Below are 21332 nucleotides of genomic sequence, written 5' to 3'. Positions count from 1 at the left end.
TCTATGAGTTTGGAAAGAAGGTAACCTGCAGCTGATTCAATTGAATAGCCATAAACAGTGTCTTCAGCTTTTCCTTTCCTCACCTAGAACCTTTTAAGTTTGAGTGGTCATTGTAATAATCTCATTGATGTTTTCTCCTTCCAGCCAGGTAAGATAGATTTTAAGTGCCACCTCTACAAAAGTGTTACTAAAATTTGGGCAAATTTCTTTAAGTCAGAGAGTCCAGAGTGCTGTTGGATCATGGTTCTTAAGCAATCCAGGTAATCAGCTGAGTCTTCCCCTTTTCCCTGCCTATGCTCTGTATTTTGTGCCAATCTTTATTAGGGGGACAGATGATCAAAATCTAAAGTGTTTTTTCCTGTGTTCAGGAGGGAACTTTTGGGGGAGGAAGGTGTTCCATAAGGCAAGCACCACAGCAGAAAAGGCCCACTTCTTGGCACTCGCCAAGTGAGTCCCCCAGTTTGCAAATGGCACACAACATGGAGCCATACAAAGGCCTTCTGAGGCATACCTGCTTTTTGAGCAGGAGTCATGAGTCCAGAGGCCTTCCAGATTGTTTACTGGGTCTGTCTGGGACAGTGCAACCCCCACCACAGAACCAAAGATGGTATAAGCATAACTGGCAGGTTCCAAAACCTCACTCCTACATGAGCTCACCAGCAGCTTCATGTAGATGTTGAACAGGAGCAGAGAGAGCAGAACACTGAACTCTGCAGTGTTCCCATGGTCACATGATCAAAATTTAGGGATTTGGCAACCCAACTTGGCACACCTTGTTAGTAGCAGGAGCAAGAAGATGGCAAAGGTGAGCTGGGACAACAGCACAGTATAGAGCCAATAGGGCATGGATGTGGCAGAGATAGGTGAGTGGAGGAAGTTGATGTGTCCCCTGCAGCTGTAAGTGCAGGCAGGCTGCCAAGAACCCAAACTGACCACACAGGGGCACTGCAGCAACTGTAACTGTCAGCATGAGTCATAAGTCATTTTTTTCCAGTACTGTAGTAACTTCAAGTGATCATTGAATGAATGGTTGTAAGTCAAGGAGTACCTATGTTTTAATTCTGGAACTGGGAAGAACATATTTCTCTTCACCATCCTATATCCCCCATCCCTCTTACAGTATTTTGGTACAGGTTTTGTGTATTTCTTGTGCATTTAGTCTGCGAAGATTACTGTACATCTGAGAGGATTTCTGTGTGAGGTATAATTAAGGTGACCAGATTTTTAGATTGGTAAAGAAGGACACCATTGACCAGATTGGGGGGGGGGGGGGCTTGATTAAAAATTTTATATTTTGTCAAACATGACCCCAGGACACTGAAACCATCATAAATACGAATCTGTTGCCAAACATCAAAATTTTGATCACGTGACCATGAGGATGCTGCAACGATCACTAAGTGTGAAAATGGTCGCTAAGTGTGAAAATGGTCATCAGACACTTTTTTCAATGCCATTGTAACTTTGGTCACTAAATGAACTGTTTGAAAGTTAAGGCTAGCTTGCATTATAATGCCTTATGCTGGCTTACATTTTCAAGAGAGAGAAGCTAAACTCCTTGTTAGAATTGAAATAGAAATGAATAGAGTAGAATAGAATAAAATAGAATAGAATAGTTTATTAGCCAAGTGTGATTGGACACACAAGGAATTTGTCTTTGGTGAATATGCTCTCAGTGTACATAAAGAAAAATAAAATAGTAAGATAGTGAGATCCTTGCTGCACCAAGCTCAGAAAGCAGCAATCCCGCAATCTCCCCCACACCTCCTCTTTCCGAAAGAAGAGGTGGGATGAGGGATCCTTGCCCACCAAGCTCAGAAACCAGCGATCCCACGATCTGCCCCACACCTCCTCTTTACTTAAGTGGAGGTGGGGTGGGGGATCCTTGCCCACCAAGCTCAGAAACCAGCGATCCCACTATCTCCCACATCTCCTCTTTCTCCCTCTCGTTCTCTTTTTGGGGGGAAGGAGGAGAAAGGACAAAAAGGAGAAAGAGGGAGAAATGGCTGCAGGGAGAGCGGCGCCCGAGAGAAGCGGGCAAAAAAAAAACCTTCCGATGGCTGAGCCTCTTGGCCTGGGACCAAGCCTCCTCCTCACCACGCTGCCTGCAGAAAAACGGTGTGCGTCAGCGCACGCACACGCAGGAGGGGAGAGAGCCGAGCGGAGAGAGGGAAACCACTGCCCTCTAAAGGCCACATCGGGAACGATACTTCAGAGAAATAAAAACTTTTTTTTAACGGCGTCCTTTTAAAAATTGTTTTCTTTCTTTTGGAAAATCGAAACTTTTTGAACACGCTGCGGGACATGGGACAAATTATTAAAAATCGTGACTGTCCCGCCGAAAGCGGGACGTCTGGTCACCTTAGGTATAATTCTAACAATTGATTTCATTGGCTCGTGTACAAAAACCATTAGCAAAAGATTTTTTACTGTAGTGTAGTCCATTCCTAATGCAAACGCATAATTATTGGGCTCCATAGATGACATTATGAGTCAGTATTATATGAGAATCAGGCTGTTTAATTCTTATCTGATTAGAAATACATTTATACTTTATATTAATTTGTAATAATTTTGTATACTATTTCTAATATATATAACACTTCTAAAATTAGAATTCATAAATATATGCTTTATGTTTGTAATTTCCTAGTAACTGATTGTTTCAGGTAGCAATGCTTTTTAATTTGAGCTAAAAAAAAATTAAAAAGAAAATATTATGGACAGCAACATAATAAGACTCTTATATTGTAGATTTTAAAAACTGTAGTCATTTATCTTTATTTCTTAGTGACATCCTAACTTTTATATCACTTTATTTGTTTCTTCATCCAGTTTAAAAAAAAAACATAATTTTGTGTGTTGCTCATTTTTGGAAATAGCTACTTTTCTGCAAGAGGTAATTAAAGTTTGCTCGTTCAATCCAACATGTTGCAGGAAATTTGTGAAGAACATAAATATTAAGAAAACATTTACACTTGACTCACAGATTAGGAAAAGTATAATAATAAAATAGTAATAACAATGATACATCTGAATTGTCTGCTGTCAAAATTAGAGCTCTGGTTTTCTAATGTGATGTGGATGCTGTGTTTGCCATACTGTAAATTTCCTTACTTTTATCTCATTTTATTAGTTTTGAGTGTAGAAGGAAACTGGAGTAAAATGTGGTAATTGTATTATCTTCTCTAAAGTACTGTATACATTTGCCTGGCTGCATTTTTTAGCAGAAGCCTGTATTTCAGCCAACTAATCCCAGATTTCATTTCACTTCCATAATTTGCTAGAATTAGCTGGAATATATGCCATTTTTAATTGTTTTGGTCTTCAATCAGCCAGACCTTTTTCCTGTCTAATATTGTCTATATTGTCTTTCAGTCACATCATAAACTATAGCACTGAAGCTGATTGTTTTATCTATGATTACTTGAAACCAAATTGTTTTAAAGTTTGAAATGATAAATCACAAGTTAGACATACAGTTCAGTTATATAACAAAGAATTTAGATTTTTTTAATCTCACTTTTTTAATAAACTCAAGCCAGCAAACATAGCTAATATTCCTTCCTCCTTCTATTTTCCCTACAAAAACCAGCACTATTGGGCTGAGAGAGTGATTAGTCACTCAGCCGATTATCATGCCTAAAGTTTTCATGCCTCACAAGTCTCTTGGTCTCTACCTGGTGCTTCCGTCACTAAACCAATGATACAATATTATTTACGGGAAAAGAATATCACTGAATGAGAGTCATATGCTTCAGTTTTTTTCAAATCTTTTAACAATAGCCCCCGAATTTAAAGCATTTTTATACAACTGTGTACTATCATACTATATGAGAAAAGATGGGGATCTGAATCTTAGAAAGCTTAGTGTTTCAAATATGTATTGTCTAAGGCTTCATAGAGTTCTCCTCTTATAAGGTGACCAGACGTCCCGCTTTTGGCGGGACACCCCCGCTTTTTAATGCATTTTCCCACGTCCCGCACACTTTTTTAAAAAGCACGCTTTTTTTAGCGCTCGCAACTCCCGCCCATCAGCTGCTAGCTTGCTGGGCTGGCTCATCGTTCTGTTCTATCTGCTACCTACAAATTTAAGCCAGCCCAGCCTGCCGCTCACTGATTTAATTGGCCAGGACTCCAGCCAATCAGTGAGCTGGCTGGGATGGAAAATTTTCCATCCCAACCAGCTCACTGATTGGCTGGACTCCTTAGCCTGAGGACGCCTGCGCGAGTCTCCATTTTCCTTTCGTCTTTTGGGGTTGCAGCTGCGCTTGTTGGTGAGTAATCTAATCTAATTCTAATCAGAGAATTTTCCGCTCGCCGCGGCAGGAGGGGACGGTGGGGGCAGCGGCAGCCGCCCGCAGAGAACTTCCTCTCGCTTCCAGGGCTCCCGCCGCCCGGCAGAAGCCCCTGAAGCGCGTGGAAGTTCTGTGTGGGCGGCTGCCGCTGGCCCCACCTCTCCTCCTGCCTCTTCGTGAATGGGATCGCCGCCTCCGAGAGCGTGGGGGCAGCGGCAGCCGCCCGCAGAGAACTTCCTCTCACTTCCAGGGCTCCCGCCGCCCGGCAGAAGCCCCTGAAGCGCGTGGAAGTTCTGTGCGGGCGGCTGCCGCTGCCCCCACGCTCTCGTTCGTGCAGAGAATTAGCCTCGGCTGCTGAAGGGATCGGGCCGCCACTTTAACTTTCTCCTCCTCCTCCTCCTCCCGCCCTCAGCAAGAGAAATGGCAGCCCGCCCGGGAAACGGACACTTTGGCAGGGCTTGCACAGCGCTGTGGAAGCCCTGTCAAAACGCACGTTTCCCGCCTCGGCTGCTGAAGGGATAGGGCCGCCACTTTAACTTTCTCCTCCTCCTCCTCCCATTCCACCCTCAGCAAGAGAAACGGCAGCCCGCCCGGGGAACGGACACTTTGGCAGGGCTTCCACAGCGCTGTGGAAGCCCTGTCAAAACGCACGTTTCCCGCCTCGGCTGCTGAAGGGATCGGGCCGCCACTTTAACTTTCTCCTCCTCCTCCTCCCGCCCTCAGCAAGAGAAACGGCAGCCCGCCCGGGGAACGGACACTTTGGCAGGGCTTGCACAGCGCTGTGGAAGCCCTGTCAAAACGCACGTTTCCCGCCTCGGCTACTGAAGGGATCGGGCCGCCACTTTAACTTTCTCCTCCTCCTCCTCCCGCCCTCAGCAAGAGAAACGGCAGCCCGCCCGGGAAACGGACACTTTGGCAGGGCTTGCACAGCGCTGTGGAAGCCCTGTCAAAACGCACGTTTCCCGCCTCGGTTACTGAAGGGATCGGGCCGCCACTTTAACTTTCTCCTCCTCCTCCTCCCGCCCTCAGCAAGAGAAATGGCAGCCCGCCCAGGAAATGGACACTTTGGCAGGGCTTGCACAGCGCTGTGGAAGCCCTGTCAAAACGCACGTTTCCCGCCTCGGCTACTGAAGGGATCGGGCCGCCACTTTAACTTTCTCCTCCTCCTCCTCCCGCCCTCAGCAAGAGAAACGGCAGCCGGGCTTCCGCCACGCCCCCGCGCCGCCGCTTTTTCTTCTTCCCCGGCCTTCCCAGTTAGCTTGCTTGAAGCTCCGAGGAGGCGGGAGGAGGGTCGCAGGAGTGGAAGTGGGGGGAGGTCTCCCCGGCCGGGAACAGCTGAGAGGCTGCCGGCCCCTTTCGCAGGAAAGTTAACTTTTCTTGGCGAAATCCTCCCCCCCCCCCCGCGTGGTTGAGTGGTCGGCTGTCCTCTTCCCGTAAGCCGCCCAGAGTTACCTGTGTGTGAGGTGGGCTGCCCTATGCATTTGCGTGTGTGCGCTGGAGAGAGAGTGAAAAAGAGAGGGAGAAATAATTATATTAATTAGATAGATCAGTCTTTCTCCACCTTGGAGACTTGAAAGTGTGTGGACTTCAACTCCCAGAAAGGGAGTTGGGAGAAAGGGAGAAAGGAGGAGAGAATGAAAGGAAGATGGAAAGAAGAAAGAGGTAAGGAGAGGAGGATGGAAAGGAGAGAAAGAGGGGGAGAGAGGGTAGAAAGGGGAAGAGGAAGAGCAGGAGTAGGAGAAAGGTAAGGGAAGAAGGAAGGGAAAGGAGAGCAGGAAGGAAGAAAGTAGAGAAGGGAGGAAGGGAGAAAAGAAAGGGAAAATAAGGTGGTGTTATAACAGGAGGAAGGGATGGTAAACAAAGCAACCCAAACTGTATATTATAACCTATTAAATGAAATAATAAATGTATAAGAATGATAAATGTTAAAACACTTGTAACCAAATGACATGCTATATGTGATGATGGGTTTTTTTCTTTTTGTTTTGTTTTGTTTTTATTGTTGTGGGTATGTGTCGTCTATGTAACAAAAAAAATAAAAAAAGTTGATAGGCAAGAGGAAGGAGGAAGGAAGAAAAAAAGAAAAAGAGGGAGAGAGGAAAGAAGAAAAGATGGAACTAGAAAGGAAAGAAGGGAGGGAGGGAGGAAAGGGGAAGACAGGGAAAGAGCAGAAAGACAGAGAAGGTGAAGGTAGATAGGCAGAAGGAAGGAAGAAGGAAGAAATAGGAAAGGAGGGAAGGAGGAAGGAACAGAAGCGAAGAAATGGAAAGAGCAGAAAGACAGAGAAGGTAGATAGGCAAAAGAAATGAAGCTGAAAGAATGGAAGGAGGAAGGAAGAGAAAAAAGGAGGAAGGGAGTGAGTGAGGAAAGAAGAGAGGATGGAAGGAGAAAGGAAGGAAGAGAGGGAAAGAGCAGAAGACAGATAAGGTGAAGGTAGATAAGCAAGAGGAATGAAGGAAGAAGTGAGGAGTCTCGAGGAGGGGGAAAACATTTAGTGACCAAAGTTACAATGGCATTGAAAAAAGTGACTGATTACCATTTTTCACACTTAGCGACCGTTGCAACATCCTCATGGTCACGTGATCAAAATTTTGTTTGGCAACAGATTCGTATTTATGCTGGTTTCAGTGTCCTGGGGTGACCTTTTGACAAAAAAAAATTTTTTTAATCAAGCCCCCCCCCCCCCCCCCCCCCCCCCGGTCAAGGGCGTCCCTCTTTTCCAATCTGAAAATCTGGTCACCTTATCCTATTACCAACCATATTGCCATTAACCCTTGCCCCTGCTGGAACTATTAAATATCATAATTACTGCAAATTAATTTTAGTGGATGACTGTTTTGATTAGCCATTCAGAATTGCTGCTTTACCTCTTACTTTAGAACTACAGTCTGAAATGTCAAGGTTGAAAATTAAATGTCAGACTCTTTTCTGTCAGGCCTTCCATAAAATGACCTTTGTACATGTTCTTCATTTTTGGCAACACAATGAACAAACAAAACAAATAAGGTTCAATACCACAGAAAAGCAGATGCCGTACCATATTCTTGCTAACTCAAAGCTTATCCTTGTGTAATTGGAGGAATATATTTGCCTGAGTGTATCATGTGAAATAGTACCAGATCACTCGTTGTACCTAGTAGTAAATGTTAGATTATTTTCTATTATTTACTATTAATTTCAGTATCTCTGTTACTTTTTGGCTTTATGGAAGGAGCCTGCTCATACTAGTTAGAAACAAATGTTAGCAAAATAAGTATTTCCAAATTTGCCAGCTTTTAATTTTATAAAGAAACATTTTAAGAGCAAAATTGCCACAGCCCCATTGGAGAAGTGCCAACATTAATCACAGAATCATCGCATTGGAAAGAGCCTTTTAAGTATTGAGACCAAGCTCAGTTCCGAAATCCAGATTAAGACATCTCTGACAGATGTCTCTCCAGCCTCTGCTGGAACACATCCAGCAGCAGGGAAATCACTTTACTTTCAAACAACTATCTACTCTTACTGTTAAGCAACTTCTCTACCACCTCAATTTATGGGACACAGAACAACGGTCTCAAGTTCACAAGCAGGGAAATTCCATTTGAATGTTATAGAACATTTCCTGATAGTATTACTCACTGGTTGATCAAATTAACTGAATTGATGTAGCTAATTATTTCTTCTTTATCCAGCAAACACTGCCAAACTATTAGCTGGGCAGTAAACTTCGCTGCACAATGCACTTTGCTGCAACACTTAATAAGTAGATAATCAGACTGGAGTTAGTTACCTATTCTTAATTCTTTGTGTGTGTAAAAAATTAAAAAGATAATTGAGTTAGTAAAAGGAATGGAAACCTAAAGTTTCCATAATGCTGGATCAGAAATGCTTTGTAGGTTATTTGTTTATCATCAGGACACCACACCTTTCAAGATGACTAATAATTAAATGCAATACAAATAATTGTAATTGAATATGTGTTTCCTCGGCCATTACCTTGGCAACTTTAAGACTTATGGACTTCAACTCCCAGAATTCCTCAGAAGTCCACAAGTCTTAAAGTTGCCAAGGTTGGAGACCCCTGGCCCAGCTGAACGGCCTCCTCCAGACAACTCCTTGAAGTATAGCTGCCCCTAGATCAGGGCTCGGCAACCTTAAACACTCAAAGAGCCACAAAGATCTTAACCAGAAACCCCAGTTCAGTTCCAGAGCCAAACAGAAGTCTGATTCCCCCATTATAGAGTCTCCTCCTATTACGACATCCTTTTTCCTCTACCTGTCCTAACCAAAAGCCCTATCAATTGTGGAGCCGACTGGGAGCCGCAGCAGAAGGATAAAAGAGCCACATTCAACTCCAGAGGCGCAGGTTGCTGACCCCTGCCCTAGATATATCTGTTTGCATGTTTTCCAGAGAGAGCAGAACTCTGAACCAAATTAAGAAAGAATAAAAGGGAGTGGAAAGAGAGGAAACCATAGAACATTTATGTCATTGCTCTCCCCAGCTGTGCTCTAATGAAGATAAAATCATTCTTGTATTGGTGTAGTGTTAACTAGACTTTAGAATTAGAACAAAATCTTAGTGTGAAGTGCTCATTTTCAGAGTCCCACTACCCATAACTTGAGACGAGTGTGTTGAGATGTAAGAGAAGGATGAAAGTGGACACAGAGTATAACATTATAGAAAAATACAGTGGAAAATAGTGCTCTTACTTCCTTCTTAATTCCTAGAAATAAAGGAACCTGCCTTTTACTAGTATTCCAAGTAGCAACTCGGACTACTTTATTTGGCTTTAGTTCATCAAAATAATTGCTTCCAAATGTAATTATTTTATCCATAAAACTGTGGAGCTCCTTATTTTTCTTTTGCTAAATACTGGCATATGCAACCAGTATATGCTATATAGCTACTAAATGTAATAAAATAACACAAAATCATTGTATTTTCTGATTCCACAATACATTTGATTTTTTTAAATAATTTTTTAATCATTTAAATGAAAATTGCTTTCAACAAATAAAACTAATACAACTGCATACTATTTTTTTAAAGAATTAAAAATTTGAAAAAGTGCAGATAAAAAGTTACTTCTACCTTTAGCCTCAGCAAGCATAATCAACATTAACAATATATCACTGTTAAAATACAACCAAACATTCATTCTCTATAAGTCCATCTCTAGATCTTCACCTCTCCATATTAGTCAAAAAAGTCCAGTGAAGTAAGAACATAAGTATTACAAACGATATTTCTTATACCCAATTTGTCTCCTCCTATTTATATTTAGGTCTAGATTTCCATTTAAACAAATTCCCCCTTTCGTCTCTTCAAAGTCTAATCCCAGTAAAAAAAAAAAAAGGAAAAAAGGAAACATTACAAAAAATAGCCATTATAATCCAGTCCCAATCAAAGAAACTAATAAATATCACCAGAAATAGCAACTTATTATATGTATACAAAAACTAAAAAGATAGTTTTACATATTATATCCTTTCATTCAATTTGAATCATTCTTTTTATATTTATGTTCATTTCTATTTAAACAAATCCCCTCTTTCTCCCATCCAAAAAATATTGAACCTAATCAAAAAAAGCAAACCATTATTTTAACGATGATAAAATAAATCAATTTTACTTTTTTTTCTTATTTCCAGGAATCTTCAAACTTCAAAAAGAAATTTCTAACTTAATGCTTTCTCATTCAGGTAACCCTTGACTTATGACTATTTGGTCATGTAGTCAGAATCTGGATGCTTGGCAATTTGTTCACACATACACCAAGTGCTCCACAATCATATGATCGCTACTCGTAATTTTCTCTGTTGACTTCCTTGGAAATCAAACCTTGGCTAGCTGAGTGAATGAAAGGAATGCCTGCCAGAGAAATTCAGCTCTATGAAGAGCGGGAATCCTTTGGTAGGCAGTTCTTTTGCTCTATTTTCTTAATAACCTTGGAGATCACTTAACAAGTACAACTGGGAATGCAGGGATTGTGATCATTGAGCAAGGGAGTCACATGACATAACTATTTGAAATACATATAGTATTCTCAAGACCTCTCCTTGATCCACAGAAAATGTTTGGCAGTATGGATCCAGCATCTAGCTGCCTTCGACCATAATACCTCCTGCTAAACCATGGAACATCAGTTCAACATTTATCTCCGAATGCTTCTTCCAGATTTCATAATACATTTTGGTGGTATTCTAAAGTTGTACTTGCATAATAATCCTGAAATGAGACTCAAATAAAAGATGAAAGATATAAATTATTCTAGTTACTCTTTCTCTTCATAAGATTGTGCTAAATTGCATTTGATTAAAATCAATGTCTCCCATATTTGATAATGCAGAATTGTTAGCTGTTCCTTGTGATTTCAAGAATTGCTTCACTTTTCTTTATTATTACATAGAAGAAAGCAGTATCCTGTTGGAGATGCTTTAGTTTGCGTTCCTCTACACTGTAGGTATCTAGATTTAAGTACATAATTGACCTTTTTCTATGCATTCCTGCAAAATTGTCAGTTCTACTACCATTCTATTATCTTCTGTGTGTCATTAAAAAGGCTGCACTCTAGGCCTACTGAGTATGCTTACTCTCACTGGGTTTCAGGACATGGATGAAAGATCGCTTAACATGGTTTAAATATCTTACTCAAACAAATTGAGAGCTTTTTAGCATTTATTTATTTGAAATATTTGTAAATATTTATTGAGAAGTCAATATCCTTTGCATTCAAGAGCTCAAAACAGCATAAATGGCCCTCCCTCACATTTTTAGTAATTTACTATATTTAGATATTTATAATATAAATATTATGTATTTTTATTTAATAGTAAGTCTTACAGAATGAAGTGGAATTCATTACCTAGTGAGTATGATCTGGATCCAGCCTGAGGAGAAGGACTAGAAATACTTAAAATTAAGACATTAAATATTAATATGCTCATATATCATGCCAGCTGTTGGCCTACATATACGCTTCCTAGCAGTAGGTGCCTGGAAAAAAAATTAGATTTCGTTGATATTGGTTCCTTTCCAGTTACTCAATTTATCTTATGTAATGTTCAATCATTGTAATGAACAATTAGCTAGTATAATTAAATTTCTATTTTCAGGACTATGAGTTTCTAATGTCTGAAAACCATTCAGTGTAAAAAGTACAGTACTGTACTGATTTTTTTTTTTTGCACATAATATTGCTCTGCATAAGCTTTCTCTTGTCATTTTACCATTGGAAAGCCTATAATTCCTTATCCACATATGGCGGTATAATATAAGAAATGTCTTTCATAAATAAGCACTTCTGGTCTTTCCATATGTTTAGTATCCTCCCTAATGATGTCAGCTTGCTAGCTTGGTTTGTCCTGCTAATCTTTCTTCGCTGTGCTCAGTTGTGCCTTCTTCTGTTACATCTCTTCCCTCTGACCTTTCAACTTTGATCCCAGTGCATCAGGACCATGCAAGTTTTCTACTTCCAGAATACTATGGAGGTGATTTGGGGGGGGGGGGGGGGTTACAAGCAGTTATGCATCCAACAGATATAGTGAAATAGGAATAATGAAAGATTGTCCACTTACACAGCATCTGTTTGAAAAGCAGAAGTCAGGGCGCAAAGATGTGTGATTTCTGTTCAGCACACCACAGCTAAAAGTCAGATGACATTAAGATTGTTAAATGATTAAGGAATGGTCAGTAAATTGAATTGTTTACTGGAGCCATTAACTGGAGTTTGTATTTATAACCTTTAAACTACTTCAAATCCAGGAACATTTCCTTCTGGCAGTTTAGATAGATTCTAGGATTCATTGGTAAATCAAATAATGTTATTCTATATGAGCCATGCTTATTTTAAATAGAGCTTTGTCAGGTTGGAAATATGTTTCTTACAAAATTTTGTTTTTTAATTTGTTTGAACTATGATGTAAGATGTTTTTGAAGAGTAGAAGAAGACAGAATCTAACTTCCCAATATAGTATCTTGTTTAAAAAGTATTACATATTTGTGAATAAAATAAAATAACTACATGATGATACTTTCCCCAGTTTTCACTCCAAATTGTTAACAAACTATTTTTCTGAGTATAATAGAGAGAAACTAATTTGATGTGAAGCAATTCTGGGCTTATACCCAGAATAAAGAATAGAATAAAATGCCTATGGATTAATCAGTAGGAGTTACTTCCGTGTAAACATGCAAAAGATTTAAACCGAACATAAAAATAAAAAAAATGCATGATATACAAAATAGCCTACATTTGTTTTTACATGAATTGCAATGTTCTCTTTGCTCAGTATGTGCTAATTTCAATATTTACTTCCTGCTTTATTTAATATAACATTGCTCAACTAACAACACAACTGCTTTCTCATAAATATTAGTCATGCTTTCTAGCTGAAGAGAGGGTATGATGGCTCAGCAGTTAAAGATGCTGAGCTTCCAGCTGACAATCCAGATTCGAGATCTGAGTGCTGTGCAATGGGTCGAGCTCCCATTAATGCCCCAGCTTCTTCCCACTTACCAGTTTGAAAGTATGCAAATGCAAGTAGAATAGAATAGAATAGAATATTATTATTTGTATGCTGCCCTTCTCCAGGAGGACTCAGGGTGGCGAACAATTCAAGGGGGAAAAAAGGGGAACATAAAAAACAAAATACAAATAATAAAAGTAAACAACAGTCGCACAACCATACATGTCGAGAGGGGAGGGAACTCATCACCCCCAGGCCTGTCGGCAAAGCCAGGTTTTGACGGCTTTTCGGAAGGCCTGGAGAGAGGTGAGGGTCCGAATCCCTGCGGGGAGTTCATTCCAGAGGGCCGGAGCTGCCACAGAGAAGGCCCTCCCCCGGGTAATAGCCAGGTGGCATTGGCTGGTAGATGGCACCCGGAGGAGGCCAACCCTGTGAGATCTAATGGGTCTGTGGGAGGTAATTGGCAGCAGGCGGTCTCTCAAGTACCCAGATCCAATACCATGAAGGGCTTTATAAGTTACGACTAGCACCTTGAAGCAGATAAATAGGTACCACTTCGGTGGGAAGGTGACAATGCTGGCTCCATTTGCTGAGAAATGGAGATGAAAACATCCCCCGAGAGCTGGACATGACTAGACAGGGGAAGCTTTTAACTTGAATCCTTGACAACTCATTCAGGTTTTCCCTTATTCAAATTTAATGTATTGTGGAGAAATTAAAAGTTCACATACACAACATGTCTGGAATAGTGTAGTATTATTTATTTTTAAGGTATTGGTGTAAGATATTTTCATAATGTTATTGTTGCCAGGGGTAGCCCAGTTAACTTGGATAATACTGCCAGAGAAATAATACTTATCATTTCTAGGCATTTTAATGTGCCTGCACTGTCACAAAAGTATTTTAGATGTATTTCATCAACCACTGAATGTTTTATCATCAACCACTGAGAACCTTTGATAGTTTAATGTGATAACAGAATCTGTTAATCAAAATTAACTAGAACTTTTTTTCCTGGAACTGATGAATAAACAAATAGAAAACAGCCACGGAACTTTGTTTATATATAAACAAAGTTTTATTGTCTTGTTGTAAGATTGAGATTGTCTTGGTAACGTTTCGATGAGGTCCCACTCGCCATCTTCAGGCTGGTGCCTTCGGCTTCGTGCTTGTACGAGCAAAAAACACACACCATGAACACATGGCCAGACCGCAAACTCAGAGCCAAACCAAAGCCCGGGATGTTACACCACAGCCATCTGCTCAGGACATTACGTCACAGAACTCAGGAGGTTACAATGCAAAGGCTCAGGATGTTACAACGCAGCCAACCACCCAAGAAGTTGCAGCACAGGACTCAGGATATCACTACAATAGAGTTCAGGATTGTCATCACACAGCCCATTAACCAGGTCATTACAACACAAAAGAACAATAGGCACACAGCCAATACCTCAGCCACACGGCAGCTCCGATCACGCTTTGCTCGCACAAGCACGGCTTCGTGCTTGTGCGAGCAAAGCGTGATCAGAGCTGCCATCTTTCTATGGGTATTGGTGAGGGTGTGTGGAGTGCTGACTTTGTTGCTGTAAGTGGATTGGTTGGCTGTGTTGCAACATCTTGATTAGTTGATGGAGTTGATGTTTGCAGATTAGTCGGCTGTTTCGTAACATCCTGTGTGGCTGAGGTACTGGCTGTGTGCCTATTGTTCTTTTGTGTTGTAACGACCTGGGTAATGGTCTATGTGATGACATCCTGAGCTCTATTTTAGTGATATCTGAGTCCTGTGCTGCAACCTGGTTGGCGAAGATGGCAAGTGGGACCTCGTTGAAACGTCGCCAACACAATCTCAATCTTACACGGGAAAAGATCTGAATACAACAAGACAAGCATACCTACACCCGTGAAAATCTATGAAAGTGTGTGTGTTTTTGTGTGTGTGTGTGTGTGTGTGTGTGTGTGTGTGATGAATGCATAGGCATGAAAAAATGGCAATACCTGAAGATAATAAAACTTGCAAAATGTCTGTGGAAATTCTCAGTCATCCAAGTCATAGTTGTTTCAATGATGCTTTTTCAAATCGTTTTTCTTTTCTTTTCTTTTGAAAAAGCACCTGAGACAACTTGCTAAAATGTTTAAACTGATGTTTGATTAAGGAAAAGATAATAGCTACATTTATTGATAACTGGAAACCCACTGTGGACTTTTTGTCTAAAAGAATTAAATAAATCTATAATTTATGGTTTTTATATCAAATGGAATACATTATAGAAAAAAGGGAGTCAAATATCATTGTAATTATTACTACTATGAAAATCAGAAGCTTCATTTTATTTTTATTTTTTTCTTATCTGCACTTTTAGCTTTCCTTTTTCTCTTTTTTATTCTTAGTTCTCATTGTTCTTAAAAGTATCAATAAAAATTATACAATGGACTAGAGCGGTTAATTAATGGTCCAGAAATTTAAACATGAATATTGCTATAACGTCTCTCTTCACAAATATGGAAGAATAAAAGAACCTTATCAATAAAGTTGCTGACTTTTTTCCAGGTAATATTCAAGGAGCAACTATTGTTGATGCCTTAGATACACTGTATATCATGGAAATGAAAGAAGAATTCAAAGAAGCCAAAGAATGGGTAGAAAAAAACCTTAATTTTAATGTGGTGAGTATTAACATGAAATGCTGCCTTTTTGTACACACAGTTTGCCGATATGACTGAAAGAATGTTCATTTATCTACATTTTTTAATCATTCCTCTCAAGAGGTACAGGCAACTTCTGATAAAACTGAGAAAAGGGTAAAAAAATGTAATTGATTAAAATTAAAAAGATTAAATAAGAAACTAAAAAACAAGATAATAGACAATGTGGGGATTTTCTCTCTATCCTGTCAGCTACTTCGAGTTTAGAACACCCCTATCAGAACACCAGGCAGGCAGAAGAGTCAGGTTTAAGGCTTTTCCGGAAGGCCAGATGAATGGAAGCCGATCTCACCTCCAGTGGGAGCTACACCCTTAGCTTCTCTTCTGCCTCTGTGGATATTTGTTTATTTAGAATGTCAATTCCTTTCTGCTGCTTGAAATATGATACATAGATAGGTGATTGGATCATTTTTAAATGAAAAGCTACAAACCGCTTTAAGTAGTGTCATATTAAACAGCTACTGTTCTGGAAACAGTATGTAAATGGGAAAGCAGAATAGGAAAAAATAATTGTGTTGACATGAGACCTGGCAGCAGCTATGGCCAGTTCAAAATTTCTAATGTCGCATATGTTTTAAAGAATCAGGGTTGCCCACATATTTCAGAACACTTAAAATGGCAGAAAATACTTCTCTCAGAAGTGCTGACTTGCCTAATTTATTTCCTACATGATTTTTATGCAAAGATATTTTTGCCATTATAAATGTAGAAATTATAATTACCTATTGTAAAATGATCTGAAATGGTATAAGATCTCTTGCTTGAGCAAGAAGTTGGACTAGAAGATCTCCAAGGTGCCTTCCAGCCCTTTTCTGATTGATTGGTTGATTGATTGATAACGATGATCCATTGTCCTCATACAAAGGGAAGAAAAAAGTCATTCAATGAAGCCCCTCAAAGAAAAGGACATTACTCAAGAAAATAGGCAAGTCTTAATCAGAGCTATAAAAACAGAGTTTTGACTTCTGTTGCTAGACAGCTTTCCAGTCTTAGATCTAACCTGCATGGAACTTTAGCAACTGAAGTCAGCTTGTTTGTTTTCCTGTACTCTTACATTCCTGCAGTGGAATAAAGTGCACAGCTGCCATAAAGTACTCTAATCTGTTAGGTCTGACCTCTTGTACTTGTAATTACTGGCACGGGACAGGTTTGAACTGTCTGCAACTTATCATGGAAGATGTCTTCAAATTATTCTGGATAGTTCATTGGTCATGTCAACTCATTGTACATGGCTACTGTGGGGAAAAAAACAAATTTCATGCTAGGAGTTCCTTAAAAAAGAGACCAACAATAAAACTGTATTGTTAACACTGTAATACCCTTATACAAATATGTGTTGTATGTCTGTATCTGAAGTACTTTATACAGCCTGGTTGCAACAGTTGGAGAAAACGATATAAGAAAACATACAAAGAAAGGGCAACGAAAATCATCAGGGGTTCAAAATCTTCTGTATTTCTGGGAATCTTTAGCTTGAAAAAAATGCCAACTGAACAGGATAATGAAGCGGATTCAGAGAAGCTTTAGAATTGACAAGGGAAGAGTTATTCATACAGTACATACCAAACCTATAGAATTCATTATGAGAAAGTTGGTGATTATCATGTAATTCCCATTGCATGGTTTTAAATGTTTTTTAAAAGGCTTTGGATAAGTACATAAAGAATAGGTCTAGCCAGAAGGTATAGTGTCAATTCTCAGCAGATACCCCCAGTTACTGGTTCCTGGGAAAGTGATGGGAGGTGGGTATGTCTACTGCTTGAGAAACAGCCCAGAAGGATCTTGTTGGTCACTGTGAGAAATAAAAATAGAAATAAAGTGACCTTGACCTGATTAAGAGCTGTTCGTATGTATATGTCAGAAATAAACCAGCATGCAATATTCAAGCTGTGAGATTAGAGTTAAACAAGACGTGACACTGACATATAACTTATTGTGCACAATATGTCAAAATTTTTGTTTGGAATAGTTTCCTACAAATATAAGTGAGGATCTATTTGAGAAGCAGAAGTTGGCAACTCTAAGAACAATTTTCATTAAATGTGTGCTATTCTAAAGCATAGTGATAATTGTTTTCAAAATCTGATATGGGTATAAACAGCATAATTTTCAATTAAGTACACATTGATTTCTTAAAATTGCTGTTGGCAGCTTCATGTCTGGTATTACACATTATATTTATATATTATTTTGATTTATATTCTAAGATTCCAACCTAGAGCATTCACAATGCAAAAACAAAACAACAGAAACAGTTAAAACAGCAGCCAGTGTAATCATTAATCTCAGAACAATCATTCAGTTCAAAGGAATCCTGAGGGACTCAATAATTCAACTGCTATGAGGAAACAGCCATCTAAATAGCACTCTAATACAATGATCCCCTCATCCTAATTCCAACAGCCTACTCAGAAGGATATCAACATTGATACCATCAAAAGCTGCTAATAAGTCCAGCAGAACTAACAGGGATGCACTTCCTCTAGTTTGGGTTAAGTTAGGTTGGGTCTTTTATGGCACAGGTGATCGCACAGTAGGAATGGGCAATTAATTTTCCCAAGGCACCACTTGAGAAACTGGGACTGGGAGGTTCCCACCACCACTGCCTCCCTCCACCAGACAGGGACAGTCAAAGGGCCAGATATGGCCCATGGACCATAAAATCCCCAAGTCTGCTACAGAGCAACCAAAATAGTTTATGTGCCATAACCAGACTTAAAACCACATTGAAAAAAGATCTAGACAATGTGTCTCATCCAAGAGACCTTTTCTTCCTTATTCACCAATAAGGAAAAAAGAAGGAAGAGCAAATTAGCCACTGACCTAGAGTTGTTTTCATCCTCTAGGACCACATTTAGTTTCTTCAGAAATGGCCTGAGAATTTCCTCTTTTGAAGAGGCTGCAACTACTTCCTGCTTTGCTGAGGCATTTATAACATTTTGGCGCTCACCCAACAACCCCCCCCTTATTAAATTAAATAAGATGAGAGGGCAAGGATTGAGTACCTGGTGGAATTTCAGGCACTTCACCTCAACAATTGAAACTCTTGCAATAAAACAGAAAAGAGTGGTACTCTGGACACTCCCGCTTCTGGAGTTGCTTTAAGTACAGAGACTGTGTGCTCATATGTTATCCTGGAATCAAGAATAGGGAGCTGGCAGTGAACACAATTATTTTATCACAATTAATATTAAAATTCTATTACCTAAAGTTTTATATCATGATTTTTATATATACATCAGGGGTGGGTTTCAGCAGGTACACACCGGTACGCCCATACCTGTTCATGAAATTTAGCGTGTTTTCCCATACCTGTTCCTCCGGAGGCCGTGTACCAGAACGCTCCCTCCCATGGCCTGCCCCCTTGCTCACTCCCCCTGCCTGCCCAGTCACTGCTAGCTTGCTCACCCCGCCTGCCCACACCAGGCTTGTCCCGCCTACCCAGTTACTTTGTCAGATCAGAGGATTGGGAGAAGTCCATGTGGCGTACGCTCCTTCTCTTTGACAGCCACCTCGTTTCTAATTGGAGGAGATCCATGCAGAGGGAGGAAAAACATAGATTTCTTTCCCCCATCCCCATTTGGAAATGAGGCTGCTGTCAAAAGAAGGGAGCCCTCCCCGTGTGGCTTCTTCAAACAGGCGAAGAAGGAACAGGAAAGGAGTTTGGCTGTTTGAATAAGCCATGAGTTTCCAATGGGGGGAGAAATCCATGTTTTTCCTCCCTCTGCATGGATTCCCCCACCCCAATTGGAAACGAGGTGGCTGTCAGAGAAGAGAGCAGCACGCACCCGTGGGCTTGTGCAACAGCCGAATCCTCACCTCCTGTTCCTTCTTCGGCTGTTGGACAAGTCCATGTGGCATGTGCTGCCCTCTTCTCTTTGACAGCCACCTCAGTCTAAAACATTTTTTTTCATCCACATTATTTCCCATGGCCCTTCTGATGAGTTTTAGGATAACACTGCTAAAGACAAAAGTTTTCATATCAGATGCTGGATGCTGTCTTTTTTCTATAGGTTTCAGCAAACTGTAGAATATATTGTGCCAGAGTTGAGATTTGTACAATTATTATTAGCTTCAGGAAATCTGCTAAAATGTTGATTTGGAAGTAAAATTTAAAATGGTAGTATCTTCACATGGTTCTGTAATTCATTTCAATACTCATAATCATTTAACTGATGATAAAGAGTAGAAACATCTAATTAACTTTTACAGGAGGAGGAATTTTTTTCCATAATTTTCTTGAGGATTATATTAAATTATATAGTATATAAACATTTTCAAAGTGCAGAGAAAAATCAAAACAAAAGAAGTAAAGGAGACAAACAGAACAAATTCTCAGCAAGAATAATCAACGTTAACAATTTCACCGTCCCTTAAAATATAACCAAATATTTCTATACTTCACCCCTTTTTCTATAAGCCCGTCTCTACATATTCAGCTCTCATTATTAGTCAAGAAAAGCAAGGATTATCAGAAATAACAAATATTTATATCTCAATTTCCATTTAAGCAAATTCTCCCTAATCCCTCTCTGCAAATAGGTAAAGTCCAGTCCTAATTAAAAACAAACACAACAAACATCCAGTCCCAATCAAAACAGCATTAAACATCATGAAATAGTAAATCATTATTTATGTACAAAAATAACATATTATAAATAAATCCACAACAACAAATTAAACATTACCTAAAGTAACCATCATTTCCAGTCCCAATTAATATGTGTGTGTATGTATGTATGTGTGGTTTATATATATATATGTATATATATCACCAGAGATAGCAACCCATTATTTTAACCATAATTAAGTGTATAAGATATTCCAATATAAGAAAATAATCCATATTGAGTTTTTTTATTTGTAGATCTTTTTTTAATTTTTAAATCATCCAATTCCATTTGTTAATTTAATATTTCCATTTCTTTCTTGTAATGTTTACATTTTGAATCCACCCTAAAATCCATTTCAGTTTTATTCAATGGGATTTGTTCCTCTTCAATAATACCTTTTGATTTCTTTTTAGAGTTAAATAACTCAAAACCTCTTGGACCCAAACATCAAACATTTTCTTTAAGGTAGCCATCTGGTGCCCTCCACTGTCCACCTTTCAAAGTTATCTTGTCAGTTCAAAATATAAACAAAAGAGCTCTTCCCACAAGAGATAATTCTTTTAATTAACTTCAAAGTCCTTCTTTAATTCAAATTCATCTGAACCTTTAATCAATTTTAAAACTCTTTGAAATCAGCACTGTAATCACCTTTACCTGACTAGGTGGCGCAGTGGCTAAGACACTGAACTTGTCGATCAGAAAAGTTGACAGTTCGGTGGATCGAATCCCTAGTACAGGTCTCTTGCGTGAGCAGGGGGTGGGACTAGATGACTTCGAAGTTCCCTTCCAACTCTGTTACTGTTTACTATTTACCTTTTGCTGTGGTAAATTGCAAAGAAAACAATTCTTATAAAACTTGAAGGACATAATTTTCTTCTAAATGGATTGAAGAGAAACTACCCAGCGAATTCTAGAGTTGCAGTTCTGAAAAAAACCCTTCAAAGTTATTAAAAAGATAAGGTGTGAGAGAACTTTGAGTCCATGAAAGGCTATATTAATAGCTTTCAGCATGATGAATTCCTATGATGCCTAACTGATAGCAAGAGACTGCAAAAACATCAGTTTCTGCTGTCTACTCACAAAACAAAACAAAATAGATGCACAGGGTATGTAAGTGTAAGCTTAGGACGTCTTCTTGACCCAGAATTTTTGACCTAGCCTGGACGTTATATTCAGCTGTTTTTTTGGCCACAATTTCTCCCATGATCCAATGAACGACAATTTGTCATTCCTCACCAGAAGTGATTCCTGAGAGGAAGAGTAA

General features: G+C 39.5%; 1 protein-coding gene across 4 annotated transcripts in view; it reads left to right on the top strand.

Moving 5' to 3' along the window:
* The window catches only part of MAN1A1 (mannosidase alpha class 1A member 1), a 77409-nt gene that overhangs the window by 32382 nt on the left and 23695 nt on the right, over positions 1 to 21332 (top strand). For all 4 annotated transcript variants that reach the window (XM_032215725.1, XM_032215724.1, XM_032215723.1 and 1 more), the window contains one exon: positions 15301 to 15416. In XM_032215725.1, the coding sequence (XP_032071616.1) occupies positions 15301 to 15416 (116 nt within the window). The remainder of the gene's footprint in view (positions 1 to 15300; positions 15417 to 21332) is intronic.

Source organism: Thamnophis elegans, chromosome 4, assembly GCF_009769535.1.
Source record: "Thamnophis elegans isolate rThaEle1 chromosome 4, rThaEle1.pri, whole genome shotgun sequence".
NCBI lineage: Eukaryota > Metazoa > Chordata > Lepidosauria > Squamata > Colubridae > Thamnophis > Thamnophis elegans.
The sequence above is the reverse complement of the archived record's forward strand: the minus strand, read 5'-3'. Positions and strand labels throughout refer to the sequence as shown.